This window comes from Chelonoidis abingdonii, chromosome 11 (genome assembly GCF_003597395.2).
Source record: "Chelonoidis abingdonii isolate Lonesome George chromosome 11, CheloAbing_2.0, whole genome shotgun sequence".
In the NCBI taxonomy this organism is placed as follows: domain Eukaryota; kingdom Metazoa; phylum Chordata; order Testudines; family Testudinidae; genus Chelonoidis; species Chelonoidis abingdonii.
In genome coordinates this window covers 29248045-29272993 of record NC_133779.1, presented here as the reverse complement: position 1 = coordinate 29272993, position 24949 = coordinate 29248045, and the positions used below count along the sequence as shown (strand labels likewise).

The following is a 24949-nucleotide window of genomic DNA, read 5'->3' as shown; positions in this document are numbered from 1 at the left end:
CTGGAGCAGCAGCTTTCTGCCTATTCCAGCCCATGACCCCTTGTTACAACAGAAAAACAGTTGGTTAGGCCCCTCTATTTAGTCATGGGGAGTTGTGACCCCAGCTGGGGGTAGGAATGGGGCTCCCATCCACTCTCCTCCTCCGCTTGGACACTAGAGCCATCCTGTACGGCTATTCAGCCTGAGACCTCAGCTGCCAGGGATGCTTTTCCCAGCATTACCTCGAAACATTGCCCTGTCACTGGCTGAGCGTTGTTTGAATGGATAGGCTTTGGCATTTATTGATCAAAGCTGACCCATGGCACTAACTACCTGATAGAAGATAGGAATTAGGCCAGCACAAGGGATGTGGGAGATTATTGCTGAGCAAACATTAGCGATTGTGCAATGTGCAGCCTTTTATAAAACCCAGACAATTATATCCCACTCTCATTTGTATATTATTTGTGAATAACCACTTCCCCCATTGCAAAATCTGACTGGCACTAACGTCCTGTGAGCCAGATGGAGAGGAGTGGTGAAGCCTTCCCTTTGTGGGACATTGTGGGGAAAACAAAGACTTTCAGTTAAACTCAGCACCAGCAGCTTCCCCAGCAACAGTAATTTCTCATCACCCCAAACTTCTGTTTTCACCAACAATCACCTGCACCCTGGATGTACTATACTAATGCAGAACCAACCAACCCCTTACCCGAGAATACGGCAGAACCACTCAAAGCCCTCTGGGAACCATGCAGAACCACCAAAACCCATCAAGAATGGAACAGAACCACCCAATCCCCCCAAACACACCCAAGGACAGGCCAGAACCACCAAGACCCATAAAGAATAGGACAGAACCATCCAATTCCCCCAAGAATGGGATAAAACTGCCCAAACCCATTGATAATGGGACACAACCACCAAAACACATCAAGAAAGAGGCAGACTCACTCAAGCCCTTAAGAATAGGGGAAAAGTGTTCAATAAATATTTCTGTTCTGCGTTTAGAAAGAAGCAGGATGATATGTGTATCTCATGACGATGACGAAGTACTTTCTAACCCATTAGTAACTGAAAAGTGTGTTAAACAACATCTACTTGAGAGAGAAACCTTTTTAAATCAGTAGGCCTGATAACAGTCCGTACAGAACTGGCTAAGGAGATCTCTGGCCCGCGTAGGTTCATTTTTAATAAACCGTGGAATGCCAGGGAAATTCCAGAAGACTGAAGAGTGCTAATTTGTTCCAATATTCAGAGTGAGCAAGTGGGGTGACCTGGGTGACTATAGGCCTGTTAGCCCAACATCAATCCCAGGCAAAATAACAGAAAGGCTGGGAACATAATTAATGCCAGACAACATGGAAAACAGGTTTTGTCAAACCAACCTGATTTCATTATTTCATAAAATTACAGGCATTAGGCTGGAAGGTGTTAATGGCCCCATCAATCCCAGCCATGGTTTAAGATGATAGATGTGGTAAGTCCCGCCCTCCCCACTTCATTCAGGCTAAGTGAAAGGAACAGTTAGTCCCCCTTTACATGGTGATAGCTGAAACAATAAAAGCCACCACCCAAGGCACTGGGCCACATGGCAACGGCTGAGCAAGAATTAACCCAGCAAGAATAAGAAGGGTCTCCTGGGGCTGCTGGCAAAATGCAGGCCTAGGGGATGTATTGATTTTGTGTGTGTGTGTCTGTGTGTGTGTGTGTGTGTGTGAGAGAGAGAGAGAGAGAGAGAGATAGACAGACAGACAGACAGACAAAGGAAAGTAAGAGAAGCTGTGAGTGTGGCCCTGGGGAAGCAGAGTGAGAAAGAATTTATTTGGGGCACAGGACTCATAGAATCATAGAATATCAGGGTTGGAAGGAACCTCAGGAGGTATCTAGTCCAACCCCCTGCTCAAAGCAGGACCAACACTGACTAAATCATTGCAGCCAAGGCTTTGTCACTGCAGAGGCCAACTGTAACCATGGAAACTGTTACTGCTGTTAGTTCCTATTGTGGACAGGGAAACAGGACTGTGTGGACATCCTTTGTAAACAAACAGAACCACACAAAGCAACGCCTGACTCATCAACTTCTCCTATCAGAAACAACCAAGCAATGTCCTCAGCACTGGCTAACTTAGCAGTTTTCAGACTTTTTGAGCTGAGCCCCTCCACCCTGCTCTCTTTGAGTTAGAATTTTTGGTCGCTCCCCCTCAACCAGACAAAAATAGACACAATACCTGCTCCTCCCAGCTTGGGTTTTCTGGGTGGGGGAAAATGATGGTCTCTGGAGGAGGAGCCAGTGCTGGGCACAGAGGCTGCTGGGAGTGGATGTTGACCAGGGGCGGCTCTAGACATTTTGCTGCCCCAAGCACGGCGGCATGCCACGGGGGGCGCTCTGCCGGTTGCCAGTCCTGCGGCTCCGGTGGCCCTCCCGCAGACGTGCGGCAGGTCCACCGGAGCCGCAGAACCAGTGAACCCTCCACAGGCAAACCACGTGCTGGGGTCTGGAGCTGCCCCTGATGTTGACACTGATTCACAGGCTGGGTGGCCTGCTGAGGTGAGTCAGAGGTGGAGGTAGCAGAGCTCCCTCCCCGAGCCCCGTTGCATAGGGCTGGTCCAAGCTGCCTGGCATTGCCGCTCGCCCCCCCAAAGGTTCCTCCATGCCGCCCTAGGGCAGAGCTTAGAGGTCATGCCCCACAGTTTGAAAACCACTGGGCTACCTGACCACAAGTTTGATTGAAGAAGATAATTGCGTAGATGCAACAGACTTAGACTTACCTAAGGCATTTAGCTTAGTACAACATTTTAATTAAAAAATTAGCTCTGTACCACTTCAACAGCGCACACATTACATGCTGAAGAACTGGCTGACTGACTGGCAGGTCTCAGAAAAGTAGTAGTCAATGGGGAATCATTGAACAGACGGGAGTCTAGTGGGGTTCTGCCTGGACCAGGACTAAATGTATTCAGTGTTTTTAGCAGTGATTTGGAAGTAAATGTAAAATTGCTGCTCATAGCTTTCGACGATGACCCAAGGAGTGGCGGAGTGGTAACTATCGACGAGGACAGAGCAGTCATACAGAGTGATCTGGGAAGCTGAGGCCTATTCAAATGAGATGTTTTTGAATACAACCAAATGCACAGTTATGCAAATAAGAACAAGAAGTGTTGGCCACACCTACAGAATGGTTCACTCTCTTCTGGAAAGCAGGGACTCTAAAGGATTTAGGGGTCATAGGACCAAGCAACTCAAAAGGAGCTTGCAGCATGATGCTGTGGCAAAAAAGGCTAATGCAATCCTGCAATGTATAAGTGGGAGAGTAGAGAGTGGGCACAGGGAACCCATTTTACCTCTGTGTACAGCATTGGGAGACAATACTGTAATACGGTATCTAGGTCTGGGGTCCACATTTTAAAAAGGAAGTTGAAAAATTGAAGATGCAGAAAGGAGGCACAAAAGTTATTTGAGGACTGGAGAATTGCTGGACAATGAGAGACTTAAAGAGCTCAGTCTATTTAGTTTATCCAAAAAATCATTGGGTGATGACTTGATTACAGTATATAAGTATCTCCTCTGGTAGAAAACAGCGGGTATTAAGGGTTCTTTAATCTAGCAGAGAAAGGCAGATTAAGAACAAGTGGCTGAAAGTTGAAGCCAGAGAAATTCACATCAAAAATTGGGCACCAGTTTTGAATAGGGAGGGTCATCAACCATCAGAACAAACTACCAAGGGAAGGGTGGATTCTCCATCTCCTGAGGTTTTCAAATGCAGCCTGGTGCCTTTCTGGAAGATGCTTTAGCCAAACACAAATTATCAGCTCAATTCAGGAGTAACTGGCCGACGTGAAATGGTCTGTGATGTACAGGAGGTCAGACGAGATGATCTAATGGTTCCTTCTGGCAATAAACTCTATGACCCACCCAGACCACCAGATCACAGGGCAAACCTTCTCATACCCTCAAGAATGAGACAGAACCATCTAAACCCACTACTACCAAGGCAGAGGCAGGCACCCAAACTCATTAAAACAGAAAGCTGGCTAGACAGTGCCACATGCTGCCCCCCTGGGCAGTGCTGTGCCCATCTGTGGAGTGCCTCAGTCAGCACTGCCCCCAGCATGCCCCCCCCAGCCAGTCCCTGGGCCAAAAGCTGAGAACATGCAGCTGGAATCTAGCAGAGAAAGGAGACTGAGAAGACATAAGGCCTTATCCCTGCACAAAGCATCCAGATTGAGCCCCAGGGCAGCCCCCTCCTCTCTGGGTAGGTCCAGGCCAGGGGCGGCTCCAGGCACCAGCACGCCAAGCACATGCCTGGGGCAGCAAGCCATGGGGGGCGCTCAGCCAGTCGCTGCAAGGGCAGCAGGCAGGCTGCCTTCGGTGACATGCCTGCGGAGGGTCCGCTGGCCCCGCCGCTTCGGTGGACCTCCTGCAGGCCACCGCCGAATCTGTGGGACCAGGGACCTCCCACAGGCGCACCGCCAAATCTGCGGGACCGGGACCTCCCGCAGGCTGCTGCCGAATCCGCGGGACCAGAGACCTCCAGCAGGCAAGCCACCGAATCCGCGGGACCTGGGACCTCCCGCAGGCAAGCCACCGAAGGCAGCCTGCATGTCGTCCTTGAGGCGGCAAAATACCTAGAGCTATCCCTGGTCCAGGCCTGCGGCTGATGGGGCTTTTGCTTCACAATGGGGGTGACATTGTCAGTAGCACCCAGGTGTGCTGGGTGGGAGGTGGGAGCAGCCCAGCCAGGCTCCCCCTCAGGCCGAGGGGTCTTGCTGGTGGTTTGCTCTAAGGGGGCTGGGACTCAGCCAGGGCACGAGGTGTTTTTGTTGCGATTAGCCCAGGCGAAGGTGCTGCTCCCTGGGTTGTGTCTGGGAGGCTGGCTCCGTAGGTCCTTCTCGGGAGGAAACCCACAGCGGCCGGCGCCCCTGGGTGCAGCATGGTTCTTAGCGGGCTCCTAGGGAGCAGCGCGGGGCGGGGAGGGCAAGTCTCCAGCAGCGACCTCCGCTGCTTCCCCCCACCCCAGAGCAGGTCTGCTCCCCCTTAGCCCCTCCCATCGCGCAGGGACCGGGGACTCCCCGCTTTTTCCAACTCCGCACGCCAAGCAGGGCCCGGCCCCGGGAGCTCCTGCGTGCCCAGGAGACCGCAGCTCCAGCCTGGCGGGAGACACGCCGGCAAGGGCGACTGGTTGCACGCCTGGAGCTGGGCTCAGCCTCAGCCTCAGCCCCCTCGCCGTGCCAGGCTGGGCTGCGCAGGGAGGCAGGAGGAGAAACCGGAGACTCCCTGGCCGCTCCCCAGGGCACTCCCCCGTCATTATGCAAAGCAGAGTGGCGAGGTGCGCGGGGAGGCTATAAAAGGGGAGCTACAGCGGTCGGGTGTTTACTGCGCTTAGGCTGAGCTGGCTGTTGCACCGGGCCGGCTGCGCTGCGCACCCACGCCAGGTACTCCAGGCTGCGCTCTGCAGCGGGCCGGCTGCGCTGCGCCCCCACGCCAGGTACTCCAGGCTGCGCTCTGCAGCGGGCCGGCTGCGCTGCGCACCCACGCCAGGTACACCAGGCTGCGCTCTGCAGCGGGCCGGCTGCGCTGCGCTCCCAGGCCAGGTATCCAGGTTGCGCTGCGCTCTGCACCCGGCACCATGCGGCTGGCGGGGGCAGCCCTGATGCTGTGCGCGGCAGCGTGGTTGGGCCCCCGGGCGGGCGGCTTCCCGGCCGGCAGTAAGGAGCGGAAGGTGCAGTTCGCCTCCTGGGACGAGGTGAACGTGATCGCGCACGGGCTGCTGCAGCTGGGCCACGGGCTCAAGGAGCACGTGGAGAAGACCAAGGGGCAGCTGCGGGAGCTGGGCGGCCGGCTGAGTGCCCACAACGGCTCGCTGGGGCTGCTGCTGCGCCAGACCCGCGAGGCGCAGGAGCAGGGCGGGCAGCTGCGGGCCGCCGTGCGGGAGCTGCAGGGCAGGGACCAGCAGCTCTTCGGGCTCTCCGAGGCGCTGCGCGAGAAGCTGCAGCAGATGGCCGGGGACAAGGCGGAGCTCCAGGGCCGGCTGGAGCAGCTCGAGGGCAAGATCCGGCAGGTGCTGCAGGGGCGGCCCTCGGAGAACCAGAGCGCCAAGGAGCTGGGCACGCTGCAGGTGAGTGCGCCCCCCACTTCCCCGGCTGCCCCGGGGTCCCGTCCCCCTCCGCCGCTGCGCCGACCCTGCCCCGGGGTCCCGTCCCCCTCCGCCGCTGCGCCGACCCTGCCCCGGGGTCCCGTCCCCCTCCGCCGCTGCGCTGACCTTGCAGGGGGCTCTCCGGAGGGCTGCGTCCCTTCCAGCAACTCCCGTGTCAGCCCAGGGGAGCGCACACGCGCCTGGCTCCCTGGGACAGCGGTCTGGCGAGCCCCCGACCAGGTGAGGCTGGCTGTCCCCTCCCTTCTCCCAATGCTTTGACCCCGCTAAATAGGCAGCGCGTCTCCGGGGGGCTGCTGCCCCGAAGGGGAGGCAGTGCTGGGGCCAGGGGCTGCGCTGTCAGCTGAGAGCTTCATGCGCTACGTGCCGGACGAGCCTAGAGCCAACAAAACCAAAAGTAGCCTGGGAAATTCCCAGCCTTGGTCTCGGAGCTGGGCAAACGCGGGGCGGAGCAGGGCTCGCCCACCCCCGAGTGACCCTCGCCCGGCAGTGGGGACAGGGGTGTACGGAGCTCATCCTTTTCTTTGCATTTTAGTCCCTAATGGATGCTCAGAACACGAGAATCGAGGAGCTTTTGCAGAAGGTCAAACAGCAGCAGTACAAACTGGACAAGCAGAACCTGCAGATTAAAAGCCTGCAGAGCAAAGTAAGTTCCCCGGGGCGACTGCTAATAGCAGTGGGAATAGGGAGCAGAGACTGACACCAGCAAACGCTCCTTGCAGGCTGGGAGCTTCTTGAGAGCCGAATTCCAGCCCAGGGGCTTCTTGGCTGTCATGGGACCGTAGAAGCAATCGGAGCCTCTGTGTCATTTAGCTTCACAGGGCTTTAAAAGTGCTTGTTGTGTTGGCACAAAATTTGTGTGTGTCTGACCCAGAGGATCAAAAGCCACAAGTTGGAACCTTTTATCCAAACTCCGGCATTCTTTGAAACGGGGGGGGGGAGGTTCAGCTAGATTGGACCTGGACCTGAGGTGCTTGGCTCTGCCACCTCTTTCTTTCTTTGCACAATAAACCCCTGGCTGACAGGGTTGTACAAAACCAGAGCCACTCAGAGCCCCAGACCTGTTGTATAATCTGCCTAGGGGAGTTCAGCCATGCAGGCAGGCAGTGTCACCACCAACTGCTCTGGGAGCCGTTAGACCAGCTCACCTATGGATCAGTGTTTCAAGTTTGCTCAATGAGTCGCTAACTCATCATGTTTTTGGCACAGGTCAATCTGTTGATCCCTCTGCATCTTAAGGACAACAAAACTCAGAGTCTAAAGTGGAGGATAAAGTTGAAGAAAAGCATCAGACATACCAACCAAAGCCAAAACGCCAGTGTGGAACCTGCACAGCCACAGAGTGAGTATGTGTCATCTCCCTCCCACCCAGTTAGCCGAGTCCTCCTGTAAGCAGTTCCAGCTACAGCCCAGAAACAAAAGGTTCAATTGTCCTGATTCAGGATGTGAAATTGGCTTTCAGGGGAGTTGAGTGGAACTGGAAGGATCTGCTGTGTGGGCAGGGTCTGGCCTCCAGGATCTAGCAGGGATCCAGGATCCAGTCTGGCAGAGATCTCAGGATTTTACAGGAGTGTTTCAGCCTCATATGGAGAATGCCTGTGGGAAGCAGATGAATTCTGCCTGAAGGTATATAGGTAAATGGGTGAAGTGGCTGAATGAGGCTGGCAGGCCAGGTTGGTAGCACTTGGTCATTGGTTTTGTGCAGAGGAGTCTTGTTCTATCTGGAGTTTGAAATGCAGCTGAGGAGTCTTCCCATATCCTGTATCCCTCGGCAGGGCCAGCTTTAGGCCTATTCCACCAATTCCCCCGAATCGGGCCCCGTGCCTAAAAGGGCCCCATGCCCAGTGAGAATCCCTTCCCTGGTTGGAGGCGCCTTTTTAATTTTTACTCCCCTGGCGGCGCTTTGGGTCTTCAGCGGCGCTTCAGCAGCAGGTCCTTCGCTTACTCTGGGTCTTCGGCGACACTTCGGCAGCGGGTCCTTCAGTGCCGCTGAAGACCTGGAGCAAGTGAAGGACCCACCGCCGAAGTGCCGCCAAAGACTCAGAGCACTGTCCAGTGAATACAAGCCCCACGAGTTTTTTTTTTTTTTTTTTACATGTCTTTTTTTTTAAAGTCATCCCTGCCAGGGCCCCTTCGAAACTGTTTGTTTGAATTGGGCCCCGCACTTCCTAAAGCCGGCCCTGGTTAGAGGCACCTTTTTAATTTTGAATCCCAGTCTCTGGAATCCCAGATTAGTGCCCTGAGTGCTGGACAATTCCCTGCACAGGCGCGCACACACTTTCATTGGGCCTGTGACCTTTGGAGCAACCTCCTTCAGGCTGCACAAAGAGCCTGGCTCTGCTTCCATCACACAGAAAACTCCCACTGAGTTCAGTGGAAGCAGGACCAGGTGAGTGGCTTAGTAGCTTGTTGGGCCGTGTACTGCAGGCTGCTCCCCAGACAGGAGCCCTGTGCAGACTAGGGAAATGCCTATGCTTTCCAGCTGGCTGCATAAAGGGTCTGACCCAAATAGGAACGATGCAGAAGGCAAGTGGGTTTTCCCTCTGTGTCAAGCACAAGGCTCTCCAGGCAGAAAGGCTGCAGAGCGGGGTAGTTAGTTAGCACATGGGAAGACTGAAAGCAGAAAGTGCTGTTACCCGGCTGCTGCTGCCCCTGCAAGAACAAAACAAAGGGCTAGGGGCTAGCAGAGAACAAAGAGTATAGGAGATGAATGCAGACAGGAAGCCACACCTGGGAGACTTCCAGCCAGCTTTCAGTTGAGCTGGGTTAGCCCTCGGTCACACTGGGTTCTTTCGACCAGAGTCCTCTATATTAGGACAATGAGGAGCAAACTACAGCACTGCATTCCTGAAAACCTTTCCCAAGTCCCCTCTGCCCTTGCCCCACATGGGGGGCATGAGACTGGGCAGGGAGGGCGTCCCAAGCCTCTGTTTGCCAGAGGCTGGGAATGGGTGACAGGGGATGGATCACTTCTTGATGATTGCCCTGTTCTGTTCATTCCCGCTGGGACACCTGGCATTGGACACTGTTGGAAGACAGGATCCTGGGCTAGATGGACCTTTGGTCTGACCGTTCTTATGCTCTTATGAGGGCAGCATCTCCCCACACCCTGTCTCTACACTGGGGCACACTGACTGTTAGAGGAGGTGGCAAAGACTGGTCAGGATGACCAAGAGTAACAGAACCTTAGGTCTTTTTCACTGTGGAGCAGGCCATGATTCTTCTGTTGATGGCAGTGGTGCTTCCACTCAAGAGAAGGTTCCTCATTTAGGCCAAACCTTGAGTTGCTCTTCATTTGCCTGATCACTTTTGTTGACTGGCAACTGCAATTCAATTTCCGCCCTGATTAGCAAGGAGAAGGAGCCTTCTGGCAAGTACTGGCCCCAGTGTCCTCTGTGGGCTGTTTGCTACCTGCATTCCTAGCAGCCAATCACTCAGAAGGTTGGTGTTCACAGCTGCTCCCTGCTGCTGCATTGGGGGTCGTGTGGGCAATGAGCCCCATAAGCAACTTCTTCAGAATGGCCCTTTTATGTACATCCAGCAAACACAAGTTAAACAGACTAAGGCATGGCACTCAGCCAACTGTGCAAAAGTTGAAGGTTTGAAACAACCTCAAGAGCAAGAGGTTTAATCACTTGCAGAAGGTGGATCATGTCTTCAGACGCTGCATACGCTCTCCTCCCTGGCAGCTCGCTAAGTAGGCAAAAGTTAAACCCTATCTCCCAACAGTGCTGGGATTCCAAAATAATTTGGTTGGGGAAGGCAGGGTGGGGAAAGCAAAGCAAACAGTTCCTAGTGGGAGTAAAAGAAACACTTGAACAACTGAGCTTGGAATGCAATCCTGTGTTCAAGGAACAGTGTTTACTCTCTGCTTGACGGTGGTGACCTTCGCGTTCCATAAATACATGGCAATCCAAGGGGTAATTCTGCTGGGCCTTGTTGTTTTAACGTTCCTTGATGGGTTTCTTTTTTAAATAAACACTTCGCTCTTCATTTTTACTAGCCCATGGCTCATGCTCTTCCACCAGGGATTTAAAGCTGCACAACTAACAATGCTAAAAACTAAAGTCTGAACTACCTGTAGTATTTTTCTAAAGCAAAATGAGCTGAGGTTATGGAGCCAGCTGCAGTTAGTGGGAACATTGCTGCTACAGTAGGGGAAACAAAGGAGCTGAGCAGTGCAGTATATCTGGCAAAGCCCAGCAATAAGATAACTGTTGAACAGGAGCTGCTCAGAGATTCTTGGCTCCAGCAACCAGCAATCTCTTTGGGGCAGCATGGTGTGATCTGTCTGACTTAGGGATTGGCAAGAGATCCAGGCATCCTTTCTGCAGATATTTAGGACAGATTAGAGAAAGAAGTAGTGAGTAGTCCTGAGAGAATGCAGGATATGATCTCTTCTGGCCACTGGGTCTATGTCCTATACTGGGAAGCAAGCCCACCCTGCTGTAATTTCTGCTGACTCACCTGTGTCTGGCCCTGTGTGACACGTCCACCACCCTGCTGGTCAAAAGCTTTAGGATGACTGTCAGTGCCTGCACCCAGCCCCATGACAAACTAAAGTAATGGATAACTAACAATCCCAGCCCCCTCCTCAACCCTTTCTCCAGACTGTTTGCTTGGCCCAGCGGAGTGAGTTGGGGCAGGATCTGGGATGAGGGTAGGTGAGTGAGTTAAGGGTGGTTTGTGGTTTGGTGCCATTTGTCACAACTCTGACCTGACCAAACAGCCCCTCTGATAGCTCGCTCCTGGCTTGGAGTGACCTGGTTCGGTCTGGTCTTGTCTATGAATGACTTGGTGGGACTCAGCAGTGATGGCCTAGCACAAGTGCTGACGCTAATCGAGAGGCCAGTGCGTGAACGGTCGCCTGTTCTAATGCTGGCGCTGGCGTCTGTGCAGGCTTGAGCTGCTTGCATGGGGAGAGGTTACCCTGCTGCACCTCCTTGGTGAATGGTGATTTCAGCTGTCAACCCACCCCCTCGTCTATGCTCCAGGCATCTGGTTTCATGGTGTTATTTTGGAGGGAGGAGGAGTAATGTGCCCAAAGAGTCAACTAGGTAAAAGTTCAGACCTTAGCAAGAAAATAGCTCTTATGACAAAGTCAGGGTGCAGCCCACACTGGTTGGGGGAAGGGGAGCATGGCTGATCAGAAAGGCAGTACGGTGATTGGCTGGAAGGAAATTGGGTGAAAGTTAAGTCCTTTCTAACCATCCCTCCCCCTTCCCCAGGAGCAGGCTTGCTTCATTGTTTTGGGAAGAAACCCCTCCCCCAGCACGTTCCCAGGCTGGGCTCACCTTTCCCCTACTTCAGACTCAGACGCTGATGTCAGAGCAGGGAGGGGTGGGTGCAAGAAGGCTGCGGGAAGCCCTTGTCCTGGCGTCGGCCTTTCCTGGAGAATGGTGTTGAAAGCCTGGCCAGGGGTTTCCATCCCTGCAGCGTCTTGGTGTCACTTGCTTTATCTTAAAAACAACCCCACAGTGCTCAGTGGCGATCGGGAAGGGCTCTTTTGTCTGCTGGTCTGGACACATGGAGAGTGGGTGGCACCGAGTGCTACTCCTTGCGCTTTCCATTGGGCCTGCTGCCCAGACACTAAGGTGAGAGAGGCCTTAGTGATACTCAGCTTGAGCTCTGACAGCATGAACCCAGCATGGCTCAGGGCCAGCACAGGGAGCAAATGGACACTCAGAGGGCAGGGGGCAATTCCTGAAACCTCGCTCCTGTGGGGGCAGCAACAGCACCTTCTCATCAGCTTCCCAAGAGATGGGAATGCAGGGGGGACCCCCACATCCCACCCAGCCCCCACTGTTGGGGGGGGGGGGAGCACCATCCTTCCCTCCCAGCTGGGGCCANTTTTTTTTACATGTCTTTTTTTTTAAAGTCATCCCTGCCAGGGCCCCTTCGAAACTGTTTGTTTGAATTGGGCCCCGCACTTCCTAAAGCCGGCCCTGGTTAGAGGCACCTTTTTAATTTTGAATCCCAGTCTCTGGAATCCCAGATTAGTGCCCTGAGTGCTGGACAATTCCCTGCACAGGCGCGCACACACTTTCATTGGGCCTGTGACCTTTGGAGCAACCTCCTTCAGGCTGCACAAAGAGCCTGGCTCTGCTTCCATCACACAGAAAACTCCCACTGAGTTCAGTGGAAGCAGGACCAGGTGAGTGGCTTAGTAGCTTGTTGGGCCGTGTACTGCAGGCTGCTCCCCAGACAGGAGCCCTGTGCAGACTAGGGAAATGCCTATGCTTTCCAGCTGGCTGCATAAAGGGTCTGACCCAAATAGGAACGATGCAGAAGGCAAGTGGGTTTTCCCTCTGTGTCAAGCACAAGGCTCTCCAGGCAGAAAGGCTGCAGAGCGGGGTAGTTAGTTAGCACATGGGAAGACTGAAAGCAGAAAGTGCTGTTACCCGGCTGCTGCTGCCCCTGCAAGAACAAAACAAAGGGCTAGGGGCTAGCAGAGAACAAAGAGTATAGGAGATGAATGCAGACAGGAAGCCACACCTGGGAGACTTCCAGCCAGCTTTCAGTTGAGCTGGGTTAGCCCTCGGTCACACTGGGTTCTTTCGACCAGAGTCCTCTATATTAGGACAATGAGGAGCAAACTACAGCACTGCATTCCTGAAAACCTTTCCCAAGTCCCCTCTGCCCTTGCCCCACATGGGGGGCATGAGACTGGGCAGGGAGGGCGTCCCAAGCCTCTGTTTGCCAGAGGCTGGGAATGGGTGACAGGGGATGGATCACTTCTTGATGATTGCCCTGTTCTGTTCATTCCCGCTGGGACACCTGGCATTGGACACTGTTGGAAGACAGGATCCTGGGCTAGATGGACCTTTGGTCTGACCGTTCTTATGCTCTTATGAGGGCAGCATCTCCCCACACCCTGTCTCTACACTGGGGCACACTGACTGTTAGAGGAGGTGGCAAAGACTGGTCAGGATGACCAAGAGTAACAGAACCTTAGGTCTTTTTCACTGTGGAGCAGGCCATGATTCTTCTGTTGATGGCAGTGGTGCTTCCACTCAAGAGAAGGTTCCTCATTTAGGCCAAACCTTGAGTTGCTCTTCATTTGCCTGATCACTTTTGTTGACTGGCAACTGCAATTCAATTTCCGCCCTGATTAGCAAGGAGAAGGAGCCTTCTGGCAAGTACTGGCCCCAGTGTCCTCTGTGGGCTGTTTGCTACCTGCATTCCTAGCAGCCAATCACTCAGAAGGTTGGTGTTCACAGCTGCTCCCTGCTGCTGCATTGGGGGTCGTGTGGGCAATGAGCCCCATAAGCAACTTCTTCAGAATGGCCCTTTTATGTACATCCAGCAAACACAAGTTAAACAGACTAAGGCATGGCACTCAGCCAACTGTGCAAAAGTTGAAGGTTTGAAACAACCTCAAGAGCAAGAGGTTTAATCACTTGCAGAAGGTGGATCATGTCTTCAGACGCTGCATACGCTCTCCTCCCTGGCAGCTCGCTAAGTAGGCAAAAGTTAAACCCTATCTCCCAACAGTGCTGGGATTCCAAAATAATTTGGTTGGGGAAGGCAGGGTGGGGAAAGCAAAGCAAACAGTTCCTAGTGGGAGTAAAAGAAACACTTGAACAACTGAGCTTGGAATGCAATCCTGTGTTCAAGGAACAGTGTTTACTCTCTGCTTGACGGTGGTGACCTTCGCGTTCCATAAATACATGGCAATCCAAGGGGTAATTCTGCTGGGCCTTGTTGTTTTAACGTTCCTTGATGGGTTTCTTTTTTAAATAAACACTTCGCTCTTCATTTTTACTAGCCCATGGCTCATGCTCTTCCACCAGGGATTTAAAGCTGCACAACTAACAATGCTAAAAACTAAAGTCTGAACTACCTGTAGTATTTTTCTAAAGCAAAATGAGCTGAGGTTATGGAGCCAGCTGCAGTTAGTGGGAACATTGCTGCTACAGTAGGGGAAACAAAGGAGCTGAGCAGTGCAGTATATCTGGCAAAGCCCAGCAATAAGATAACTGTTGAACAGGAGCTGCTCAGAGATTCTTGGCTCCAGCAACCAGCAATCTCTTTGGGGCAGCATGGTGTGATCTGTCTGACTTAGGGATTGGCAAGAGATCCAGGCATCCTTTCTGCAGATATTTAGGACAGATTAGAGAAAGAAGTAGTGAGTAGTCCTGAGAGAATGCAGGATATGATCTCTTCTGGCCACTGGGTCTATGTCCTATACTGGGAAGCAAGCCCACCCTGCTGTAATTTCTGCTGACTCACCTGTGTCTGGCCCTGTGTGACACGTCCACCACCCTGCTGGTCAAAAGCTTTAGGATGACTGTCAGTGCCTGCACCCAGCCCCATGACAAACTAAAGTAATGGATAACTAACAATCCCAGCCCCCTCCTCAACCCTTTCTCCAGACTGTTTGCTTGGCCCAGCGGAGTGAGTTGGGGCAGGATCTGGGATGAGGGTAGGTGAGTGAGTTAAGGGTGGTTTGTGGTTTGGTGCCATTTGTCACAACTCTGACCTGACCAAACAGCCCCTCTGATAGCTCGCTCCTGGCTTGGAGTGACCTGGTTCGGTCTGGTCTTGTCTATGAATGACTTGGTGGGACTCAGCAGTGATGGCCTAGCACAAGTGCTGACGCTAATCGAGAGGCCAGTGCGTGAACGGTCGCCTGTTCTAATGCTGGCGCTGGCGTCTGTGCAGGCTTGAGCTGCTTGCATGGGGAGAGGTTACCCTGCTGCACCTCCTTGGTGAATGGTGATTTCAGCTGTCAACCCACCCCCTCGTCTATGCTCCAGGCATCTGGTTTCATGGTGTTATTTTGGAGGGAGGAGGAGTAATGTGCCCAAAGAGTCAACTAGGTAAAAGTTCAGACCTTAGCAAGAAAATAGCTCTTATGACAAAGTCAGGGTGCAGCCCACACTGGTTGGGGGAAGGGGAGCATGGCTGATCAGAAAGGCAGTACGGTGATTGGCTGGAAGGAAATTGGGTGAAAGTTAAGTCCTTTCTAACCATCCCTCCCCCTTCCCCAGGAGCAGGCTTGCTTCATTGTTTTGGGAAGAAACCCCTCCCCCAGCACGTTCCCAGGCTGGGCTCACCTTTCCCCTACTTCAGACTCAGACGCTGATGTCAGAGCAGGGAGGGGTGGGTGCAAGAAGGCTGCGGGAAGCCCTTGTCCTGGCGTCGGCCTTTCCTGGAGAATGGTGTTGAAAGCCTGGCCAGGGGTTTCCATCCCTGCAGCGTCTTGGTGTCACTTGCTTTATCTTAAAAACAACCCCACAGTGCTCAGTGGCGATCGGGAAGGGCTCTTTTGTCTGCTGGTCTGGACACATGGAGAGTGGGTGGCACCGAGTGCTACTCCTTGCGCTTTCCATTGGGCCTGCTGCCCAGACACTAAGGTGAGAGAGGCCTTAGTGATACTCAGCTTGAGCTCTGACAGCATGAACCCAGCATGGCTCAGGGCCAGCACAGGGAGCAAATGGACACTCAGAGGGCAGGGGGCAATTCCTGAAACCTCGCTCCTGTGGGGGCAGCAACAGCACCTTCTCATCAGCTTCCCAAGAGATGGGAATGCAGGGGGGACCCCCACATCCCACCCAGCCCCCCACTTGGGGGGGGGGGGGAGCACCATCCTTCCCTCCCAGCTGGGGCCAGCCCCCTCCTGCTTGCCTTCCTTCCGCAGCAGCTGGAGGGGGTGAGTGGCTGGGCTGTGCTGAATGGGGGTGTGAGGCTGAAGTGAAGGTTTGCTGAGAGCATGCTCCCTTGCAGTCCCACCATTTCTAGAGCCCTCTGTACCAAACCCGACAGATGAGAACAGTGGAGCCAGTTCAGAGCCTGGTCCGGTGCCACCCCTGGTGCTGTCTGAGCTGGAGCCAAGCAAGTTCTTGGAGCCCTCAGTGCAAGGGTAGCTTCCTGCTGCAACCCAATATCCTGTGTGAAGTGCTGCACGTCCCGCACCAGAGCTCAGCTACTCTGCATGACGCAAGACATACTGTACCTTGCTTTACAGTAAAACTCCTCCAGGCCCGTGAGCTCCGTGCTGAGAACGAGGTCCCTGCGCTCCCCAGTGGAGGAATAAGGCATAGGAAGTGGGGGAAAGTTCATGTTTACTCTCATGTCCCCACAGTCCCTCTTGAACTCCCACTCATGGCAGCTGCACAAGAATCCAAGCTCCAGTTAGCCAAACCCAAAGGAAGGGGCTGTCTTCATTTACAGACATAGATCTTTTTTTTTTTTTTTTGGTCCTTGCAGCTCAAGGGAACAAAGACAATATGTTTTAAAGCTGAACGCAAAGGGCACCGTCCCAGCTTCCCCCAGGCAGCTACGTTAGGAACAGACCTCGCTTTGTTTGGGGAGATGCCGGGAAAGGGGCTCTGTCCACCTGTTGCAGGCAGACAAAGAGCAGTTTGATTTTGTGGCTGTTCCTCGATGCTCTGCAAAGCTGGATAAAGTCCCTGACACCCTCCTGTCCTTTCGACTCAGGTTTTATAACTGGATTCTTCTTAGGCCTGTTGGACTTTTACCAGTTCTGTTGAAATGGTGCTTTGCTGGCAGTTACAGTAAAGCCGAGGCCGAAGTCCAGGCATTTGGGGACAGGAGGAGCAGAACTTCTCTTAGCTTTACAATTAGTCTTGCTGATGCTTTGCAGGGAATGGTCAGAGCCTCTGGCCAGTGCCCTTATGGCAGCTGTGGGTTGGTGACTTCTCATGGGCCCTGGCAGGGTAACCCCTCAGTGTCTGAACCAGCAGTGGCGGCTCCAGGCACCAGCACTCCAAGCATGTGCCTCGGGCGGCAAGCCACGGGGAACACCCTGCCGATCCCTGTGAGGGCAGCAGTCAGGCAGCCTTTGGTGGTAATTCAGCAGCGGGTGCGCCAAAGCCGTGGAACTGGGGACCTCCCGCAGGCAAGCCGCCGAAGGCTGCTTAACTGCCGTCTTGGGGCAGCAAAAAAAGCTAGAGCTGCTCCTGTGAGCCAGTCTTGGCCTGCAGCTGGGAGTCCCACACGGTTGTGCCTGGTCCCTCATTTCCCCCATTCATTGCTTATGGGGGGCTTATGAGGACCCTCTGGGCAAAGGGGTCTTCATATGCTGATGGTCTCTGCTCTGCACCTGCTCCAGTGTCAGCCAGCAAGCAGTGTACCAGGCTGTCCGACAGCAGGTCCTCACTAATGCTGTGCGTATCTGGCTCAGCCTACAGCTAAAGTCCCATTTGAGAGGCAGATGGAACTTGCAAGTGGTTCGTGCATTAGTGGTAGTTGGGGTGAGTTAGAACAATATTCTGCACCTATTGCCCTCTGCAGGGCATTACCCCTTCCTACCATCTGCCCTCCTCATGCCCTGACTGAGCTCCGCCAGAGATGTCTGGAAGCCGCACAGTGCTGCTGCCTCTGGTCTGCAGACTCTGCACAGCTCATGTGACCTGTCTCAGCAGCTCCTCCTCCTGAGTTACATGCTTGGCCCAATTCTCTGGGAGGCTGTAGCTGTCTATTTTCCTGGGCCCTCTGAGTCCAGTATTAACTCCTGTACAAAATGAAACAGAAGCCCAAGGGCCTAGAGAGCTGCCTTGGAAAATGTTAGGGCTTTTTATTACTTCTTTATATTGCCATAGTGCCTAGGAGCCCTGGTCTTGGGCCAGGCCCCATTGTGCTAGGCGCTGTACAAACAGTCTCTAGCTTTAGCATTCACACTGGTGATTACGCTAGGCTCATCTGTACATATGTATAGCCACTAGGACTGTGGTGTGGACAAACCTGCTTGAGAGCAGCATGCTGAGATGGCTTCTTCTAAATTCCCTCTCTGCCCATTTGCAGAGCTCCAGCTGGACTGCCAGCAGCTCTTCCTGGCAGGGGAGAGAAGCAGTGGTGTGTTTCAGATCCAGCCCTTGGGATCTCAGCCTTTCAAAGTCTACTGTGACATGACTGCTGGTAAGTAAGGGGAGCACTTCGGGCTATTCTGAGTTCTGCAAACTGGTCTTGCAAATAACAGAACTGAAATAAGTGAACAATCTCTTCCACCTGCAGAAGGTGGCTGGACGGTGATCCAGAGGCGTCTGGATGGCTCTGTGGACTTCGACCAACTTTGGGAAGCCTACAGGAATGGCTTTGGAGACCTTAGCAGTAAGCAGATGGTGGAAGACTCTTATTCTTTTTATTCTAGCTTTCCCTAATCGGAAAGCAAATTCCATTCCCACACTGCCCCAGAGGTGGACCAAAGATCTCCACCCAGCATAACACCTGGCTGGACGAGTGGTCACAGCTGGCTGAGAAGGGGTTGAGGAAATTTACCACACAAGGGTGCATGCACCCACTGACCTCCCTAGGCACTTTGTGCACACCAGAGAATCTGGAGTGCTCCTAGCACTGCATGCTAACATCTTCCTTGATTTGCATAGCGCTTGCGTGTGATGCTAACTAATGCAAAGTTCCTTGTGTTTCAGGTGATTTCTGGTTGGGGCTGGAGAAAATATACCACATTGTCCAAGAGGGAAGGTACAATCTCTCGATTGAGCTGCAAGACTGGGAAGGAAACTCTCAGCTTATTCAGTTCCTCTTTAGCCTGGGTGGAGAGAACACAGCTTACACACTCAGTCTCCTCGGACCTGTGTCAGGAGAACTGGAAAATGCCCTTGGGGACTTCAGACAGCTGCCCTTCTCCACTCGAGATCAGGACAACGATTTCAAAGCTGACACTAACTGTGCCAAGCACCTGTCAGGTCAGTGCTGGCAAAGGCAAGGTGCTGTGTTCCTAAGCAAGTGTCTGGTCTTTCTCTTGGTGAGGATGTAGGTGGCAGCAGTCTTCGTCCATCTGCCCCAAGCTGCTTGAAGCCCAGTTCTCCTTTTCCAGTGTAAGACCCTCCTTGTTTCAGTCCTATGCAAACACAACTCTGCTTCCAACAGCTTGGGGCAGAAGGCACTGGTGAAAAACAGGCATTTGGGTATTTTGACTCTGACTTTGTCCCCTGCTTCACCCTCCTCCTCCACAGGGATGGGACCAAGTGATCCACAGGGGGAGCAGTGTGAGCAACTCCAATCAAACCTGAAACCAGGTGATATTCTCATGGTTCCAGGTTCTGTTACAAAGTCATAACTTGGCGCAGCTTTACCAGCTTGTTCCCTGTGACTCAAACTGTCCAAGCAAAGAAGGAGGCCAGTTCATGGGTTCAACAGAGGAATTCACCGATGTCTGAATGTTTGGCTTGTTTGAACTGTAAATTGAATACAAATGAAACAGACAACCTGTGTGAACCAAAACCGTGGCATTTCCCACAAGGCTAGCTCTGCTGGCAGTGTAACACACCTCCCCTGTCCATCCAGAGTCTACTCCTTTCTCTTGGGGCTACCTGTGGCTCCCAGCTGTTACAACAGTTTCACTTTTGCACCCTCTAAGGCCAGAGATTGCACACAGAGGTGTGTGCACTCAGATGGGAGTGGAATGGTCTTGAGCCACAGCATTGAACTGGGACATCTGGTGTCAATTCCGAGTGCACATGCGCACACACTTCCCATGTCTCTCTCCCCGTCCACCCCATGCTGGGTGACACTAGGCAAGTTGCTGCAATTCAGCCTCCATTCCCTAACTGCAAAATGGACCTAATAACAAGTCCTATCACATCAGTGGGTATGCCCCACCACCTAGGGCTCCGTATGACCAGGATGAGGCTATGGAAGTATTTGCATTCATTTGGCCTCTTTGATGGTCACGCAGGCCTAGCTGCCTGCGTGGCTTGATCTTCTTCAGACCTGGAAGTAGTGCTGGAGTTCCCTGGAGCATGGGACCCTCTGAAACCCCTGTCACGTACACACTTCAGGTCTTTTAACCTTCCAGAGCTCTGAGAGGGGTGGTGAGCAGACTGTGCTTGGAAGGGAAGGTTCAGCAATAACTCTGAATCTGGAGTGATTTTTTTTATCCTGTTATAGGACTTTTTAGCTGTAAAAATTCCCATTGGCTGAAATCTGTCTCTTCCTTCCTTCTAGGAGGCTGGTGGTTCAGCACTTGTGGCCATGCCAACCTCAACGGAAAGTACTTCCACTCCATCCCCCGCCAGCGGCATGAGCGGAAACAGGGCATCTTCTGGAAGACATGGAAGGGGAGGTATTACCCACTGAAATCTACCACCCTGAAAATCCGACCCGCAGAGCTGGAAACAGAATCCTAACCTAGCTGCCACTTGAAAGACTCAAAGGAGTGCAGATTTGCAGCTCCGTCACTTGGTGTTTACAGAAACCAGAAACGCAACCCTCACAATGATAGTTCAGAGGGGAACCTTTCCTCACATTAGCAGCTGTGTAGCTGGCAGAGTCTAGCACGGAGCAATGCAGCAACAGGCTCTTCCTGTAGGTATAGCCACTTAGTGTTACTGGGGTCCAATGAACTCAAAGGATGGGAGCTCCCAGAATGGGCAAGTAGCCCTGAACAGGGTCACTGTGGAACGCACAAGCTGGGGGACCAGTCACAGACCAGCTCTGCTGCTGCCCAAGTCAATGATGTAAAAAGCTTTGTCCTAAGTCTCGGTTGATCAGTTACCTTTGCTATTAAAGCCACTGTGCTTTCATGGGGCTTGCTTGGTCCCAGCACTGAAGCTGGGGAGAGGTGAGGTGAATGGGGTCCTCTTACATCATAGATAGAACAGCTGCACCCTGGGCCCATGTGCCACTTTAATCCTCTCCTCTCACTGGGATTCCCACCTAGTTCATGGGGGCTTTGTGAGCCTCCTCCAAGAGGCTGCTGATACTGTCGGGCTTTTCTTCTCAGAGCCCAGCAGGAAGCTAGTCTAGGTTTGGAGCCGCAGTATGGTGCTGCTGCCAAAAACCCACCCCATTCCCCCCAGACCCTCCTCATCTGCCCCACCTCCAGCCATGGCTGGTCAGTTAACGCAGCAGCAATAGAGGCAGCAGCAAATGTAACTCATGTCTGACACCTTGTTTCTCAGACACCTGCCCAGCTGCCCCCGTCTCCTCAGTTACTTAAACACTATTTGACTGTTTCCTCCAAGGGGAAGGTTCTGGGGGCTCTTCTTGAGGAATGGGGACTGAGGTCCATCGAGCTTTCTTCACCCTCAAAGATTACATGCAACTCCTCCTTCCTGGCCTCTCCACCTGGGAAGAACAGTTTCCTCCTTAGGATTTCACCCAGTAATTCCTCCAATTGCCTGTTACCAGGAGGCCAGACTAGATCATAGACGTCCCTGTTGGCTTTGTGAATCCTGAGCTTCAGAGAGAGCCTACTGGTGCTGCTCTGAGTCAGGTAGAATAGCCTCTAGAATGGCATGAGGCACAGTCTGCCCTTGCTGTCCTTTTGGCCTGGACCCAACCCTGAATTCACATCTAGGGTGGTGCTTCTCCTCAATCACCTTATCCTGGAGGTTTAGTTTCTCCTTTTAAGATTCCAAAATCCCAGTGTGGAGAAGACTTGTCCCCTGACTGTGACCTGAAATTGAAACAATCTCCCTGAAAGGTGAGGTACAGTAGGGTTCCCCCAAGATGCTGGGAGCAGCATCAGTCGCACATGGTGTCTGCCCTAAATACTGCACATATTATTCTGGTGTCTTCAGTGACTGGATTTGAGGATTTCCCAGAGTGTCTTAGAGGCGGGGAGCAAGTGTCGTGGGATGCATCTGATCTTTGGGGAGACCCTAGGTCAGGTGATAATCACTGAAACTGTTACAGGCCAAGTTTCCCTCTTGGGTGTTCCCAAGTATCCTGTCCTATTTAAGTCATATTGACTGACTTGCTAGAGCTCTTAGCTACTGGATACTGTAAATAGTCATTTGTAGAATGCTGGATCTTTTTAATGAATTTACTGTTTAATTTGTTTCTGTATTTAAATGCAGTGTTAATAACAATGTGGTGTAATTTATAAATGTTGGGTTTGAAAAAGATCATCAGTAGTTTGTGTATTTTCAGCTCTAACCCTTTTATACTAAAAATCTGACTTTCTGCAGATGTCTTTTAATAAACCCCCCACCAAACCGATGGATATCGCACGTGTGTTCTGAGTTCTGTCATATGACTCCCAGTGAGGTGGTGGAGGCCACCTGGTGCACTGCTGTGTAAGGGTCCCAACTATGCGAGGTCAGTTCTGGTGCTCACATGTTAAAGGATGTTGGGCAAAACTGGGGACTGCTCAAAAGAGCTACAAGAATGATGCGGTCTGGAAAATGGGCCTTACAATAAAACTAAAGAAGCTCTATCTGTTTAGCTTACTGGAGAGAACATTAAGTACCAATGCAATGCCCCCATAATTACCTATGCAGGGAGGAGATCGCTCATATCAGAGGGCTGTTTCTTCTAACAGCTAAAGGAAAAATAACAAATGGTTAGAAGTTGAAGCTAGACAAATTTGAAATGGCCAAACTTGACCATTGCTGCCGGTGGAGCACCTTTTCAAGAGCTGCCTTGGATTCTCCGTCACTTGGTGTCTGAGGCATCCAATTATTTAGAAGGATAAACTAAGTCAACAAATGATTGGACTCAATACAGGAATTGCTATGTGAAATTCTCTACTAGCCTGGAAGTGCTCATACAAACCATGCAATGTACACTTCCCTACACGCCTTATCTGTGTCCCCTAGTGTTCTGAAATAGTACCTTGGTGAATAGATACAGGGGACAAATGGAGTTAGTTTCATTCAAAACTAAATTGGTCCCAGCATGTGTTAAGATGTCAGAGGCCTTGTGTGCTATGATCATTGAAGTAAGATGCTCCTACAAATAATGAGCAGTGAAATAGCCACACCCTTATCTGTTCATTTCTGGATTTTCATTCTGTGGCAGTTGGAGTAAATTTTCCAGCTTTACTCCAATGATACTCAACCTTTATTTCCAGCACCAGCCAGAAATAGGCAGTAGCTCACAACAGGAACTGGCACAGGGGGCCCCAAGTCTCCAGCCACAAGAGCAAAGCTAATAGACCGCCCAACCTCTCACAAAAGACTAGCACCAGGAAGCTTGCAACAAGCTAGCCAGAAGAGCTGACCCTGACCAGTTGGAGAACTATCCCTGCTGTTCTCTCTTATTCCTTGGTCCTGATCTACCCAATTCCACTTCTTGCTGTGAGGGATGAGGCCCTCTAGGCAGAGACCATTCACGAATTAAGAGTGTTACTGGGCCTTCTTTCTCTGGGAAATTCCACTCTTGTGACAGACATTAACAAGGAAGGGGAAGTACTAGGATTCTTAACTGGAATTCCCTCTGAATCCTCCCTCATCTATTTTCCAATGCATGCTTTGAATTGTGATTTCAGTTTGATCTTCAGGTCCAAATGAAAAATGAGGGCTCCCTCTGGTGATGAGAGAAATGACACCACATGCAGTGCTAATGAGGAAAGGGCAGTTTCAAATATTCCTGTTCATCTGTGGATGTGAAACACCCCCTTCCCAGGAAACAGGGTGGCACCAAGTTACTGGTTGTAATGTGGTATCTGATGCTGTGGCCTTATAACAATGAATAAGAAGCAGCATTTATGTAGCAGTTTCCATCTAAGGACTGCAGCGAGTTTATTTGTGCAGCACAAGAGCGTGCTGAATTCTAGCGCCCAGCGAGGCACAAAGCTTCACAGCCTTGCTGGAAATAGTTGCCTTTTTTTCTCACCCATCCTGCCTGCAAATGGACTGTTCCCTCAGAATAGGTTCTCTGCCTTGGAGAGAGAAGGGTTTAGCTGAATGGCAGCTATGCTTAAAAACCCCACAAGAATTTAAAAGTGGTAACAGACTCTAAGTCCAGGCTTTAAAATGAGTAATAGTGTATATCTGAAAATCAGTTCTCCTTCACTCACTTGCCATGACCTCTGTTCAGGTCCCTGCATGTCCCCTGGCTGTAGAGCAGCGCACAGGCTGTTCTATGATACAGAGGTGGTGCATGTGGCAAGGGGAGGTCCTTTGTGGGGATGACCACACAGAGGCCTCAGTGAGTCCTGAGGGGATGTGATCTCATGCAACACAGAGGTGATTAAAAGTGCAGTGAGAGGTGGGCAGATGAGAATGATGTGAGGCTGATAACTAGAACTTGTGCAGGTCAAGAACTGTGTGGGCCTCAGAGTCAAGGCTGCCTGGAGTCAGTCGGCCGGCTTGGAGCAGTGGCCACAGACAGATCAAGGATGACACCGGCGTGGTGTGTGCCAGACTACGGATGGATCAGTGCTGATGCCCTGGTATGCTCAGCAATGCAGCTGGGCTGGGAGTCAGCAGCTCATTGGACTGCGAGTGGCATGAGACTGATGAGCTCTCCCAGCACACTATTAAATTGGGAGGATTTGACCTAGCCCCGAGGGCCTCTGGGTAGGAAATGTGGTTTGCTTATATACCACAGACTAGCTCCTGACAGTGCAAATACCCCACGTAGCATGGGAGGGCTCTTGGATTAGCTCTCACAGCCATAGTAACCTCTTTGGCAAGAGTGAATCATAGAATCTCAGGGTTGGAAGGGACCTCAGGAGGTCATCTAGTCCAACCCCCTGCTCAAAGCAGGACCAATCCCCCAACTAAATCATCCTAGCCAGGGCTTTGTCAAGCCTGACCTTAAAAACCTCTAAAGAAGGAGATTCCAGCACCTCCCTAGGTAACCCATTCCAGTGCTTCACCACCCTTCACCACAGTGGTAGGACCATGCTGTAGCCTAGAGGAATAGTTGCAAAGAAAACAACTGTTGAATCAGAGAAACGACTGCTGGGATCTACATATAAAGCTGAACAGGTTTAATTCAAGGTGTGATGTTAAACCAGGGGTAGGCAACCTATGGCACACGTGCTGAAGGCAGCATACGAGCTGATTTTCAGGGGCACTCACACTGCCCAGGTCCTGGCCACCAGTCCCGGGGGGCTCTGTATTTTAATTTAATTTAAATTAAGCTTCTTAAACATT

General features: G+C 52.1%; 1 protein-coding gene across 1 annotated transcript; it reads left to right on the top strand.

Annotated features, from left to right (window-relative positions):
- Nucleotides 1-5553: 5553 nt before the first annotated feature.
- Nucleotides 5554-21164, top strand: ANGPTL4 (angiopoietin like 4). The gene is made up of 7 exons (XM_032787458.2): nucleotides 5554-6098; nucleotides 6670-6780; nucleotides 7344-7476; nucleotides 17904-18017; nucleotides 18114-18209; nucleotides 18530-18805; nucleotides 20067-21164. The coding sequence occupies exons 1-7, from the start codon at nucleotides 5610-5612 to the stop codon at nucleotides 20246-20248; spliced, it is 1401 nt and encodes a 466-aa protein (XP_032643349.1). The 5' UTR covers nucleotides 5554-5609; the 3' UTR covers nucleotides 20249-21164.
- The last annotated feature ends 3785 nt before the right edge of the window (nucleotides 21165-24949 follow it).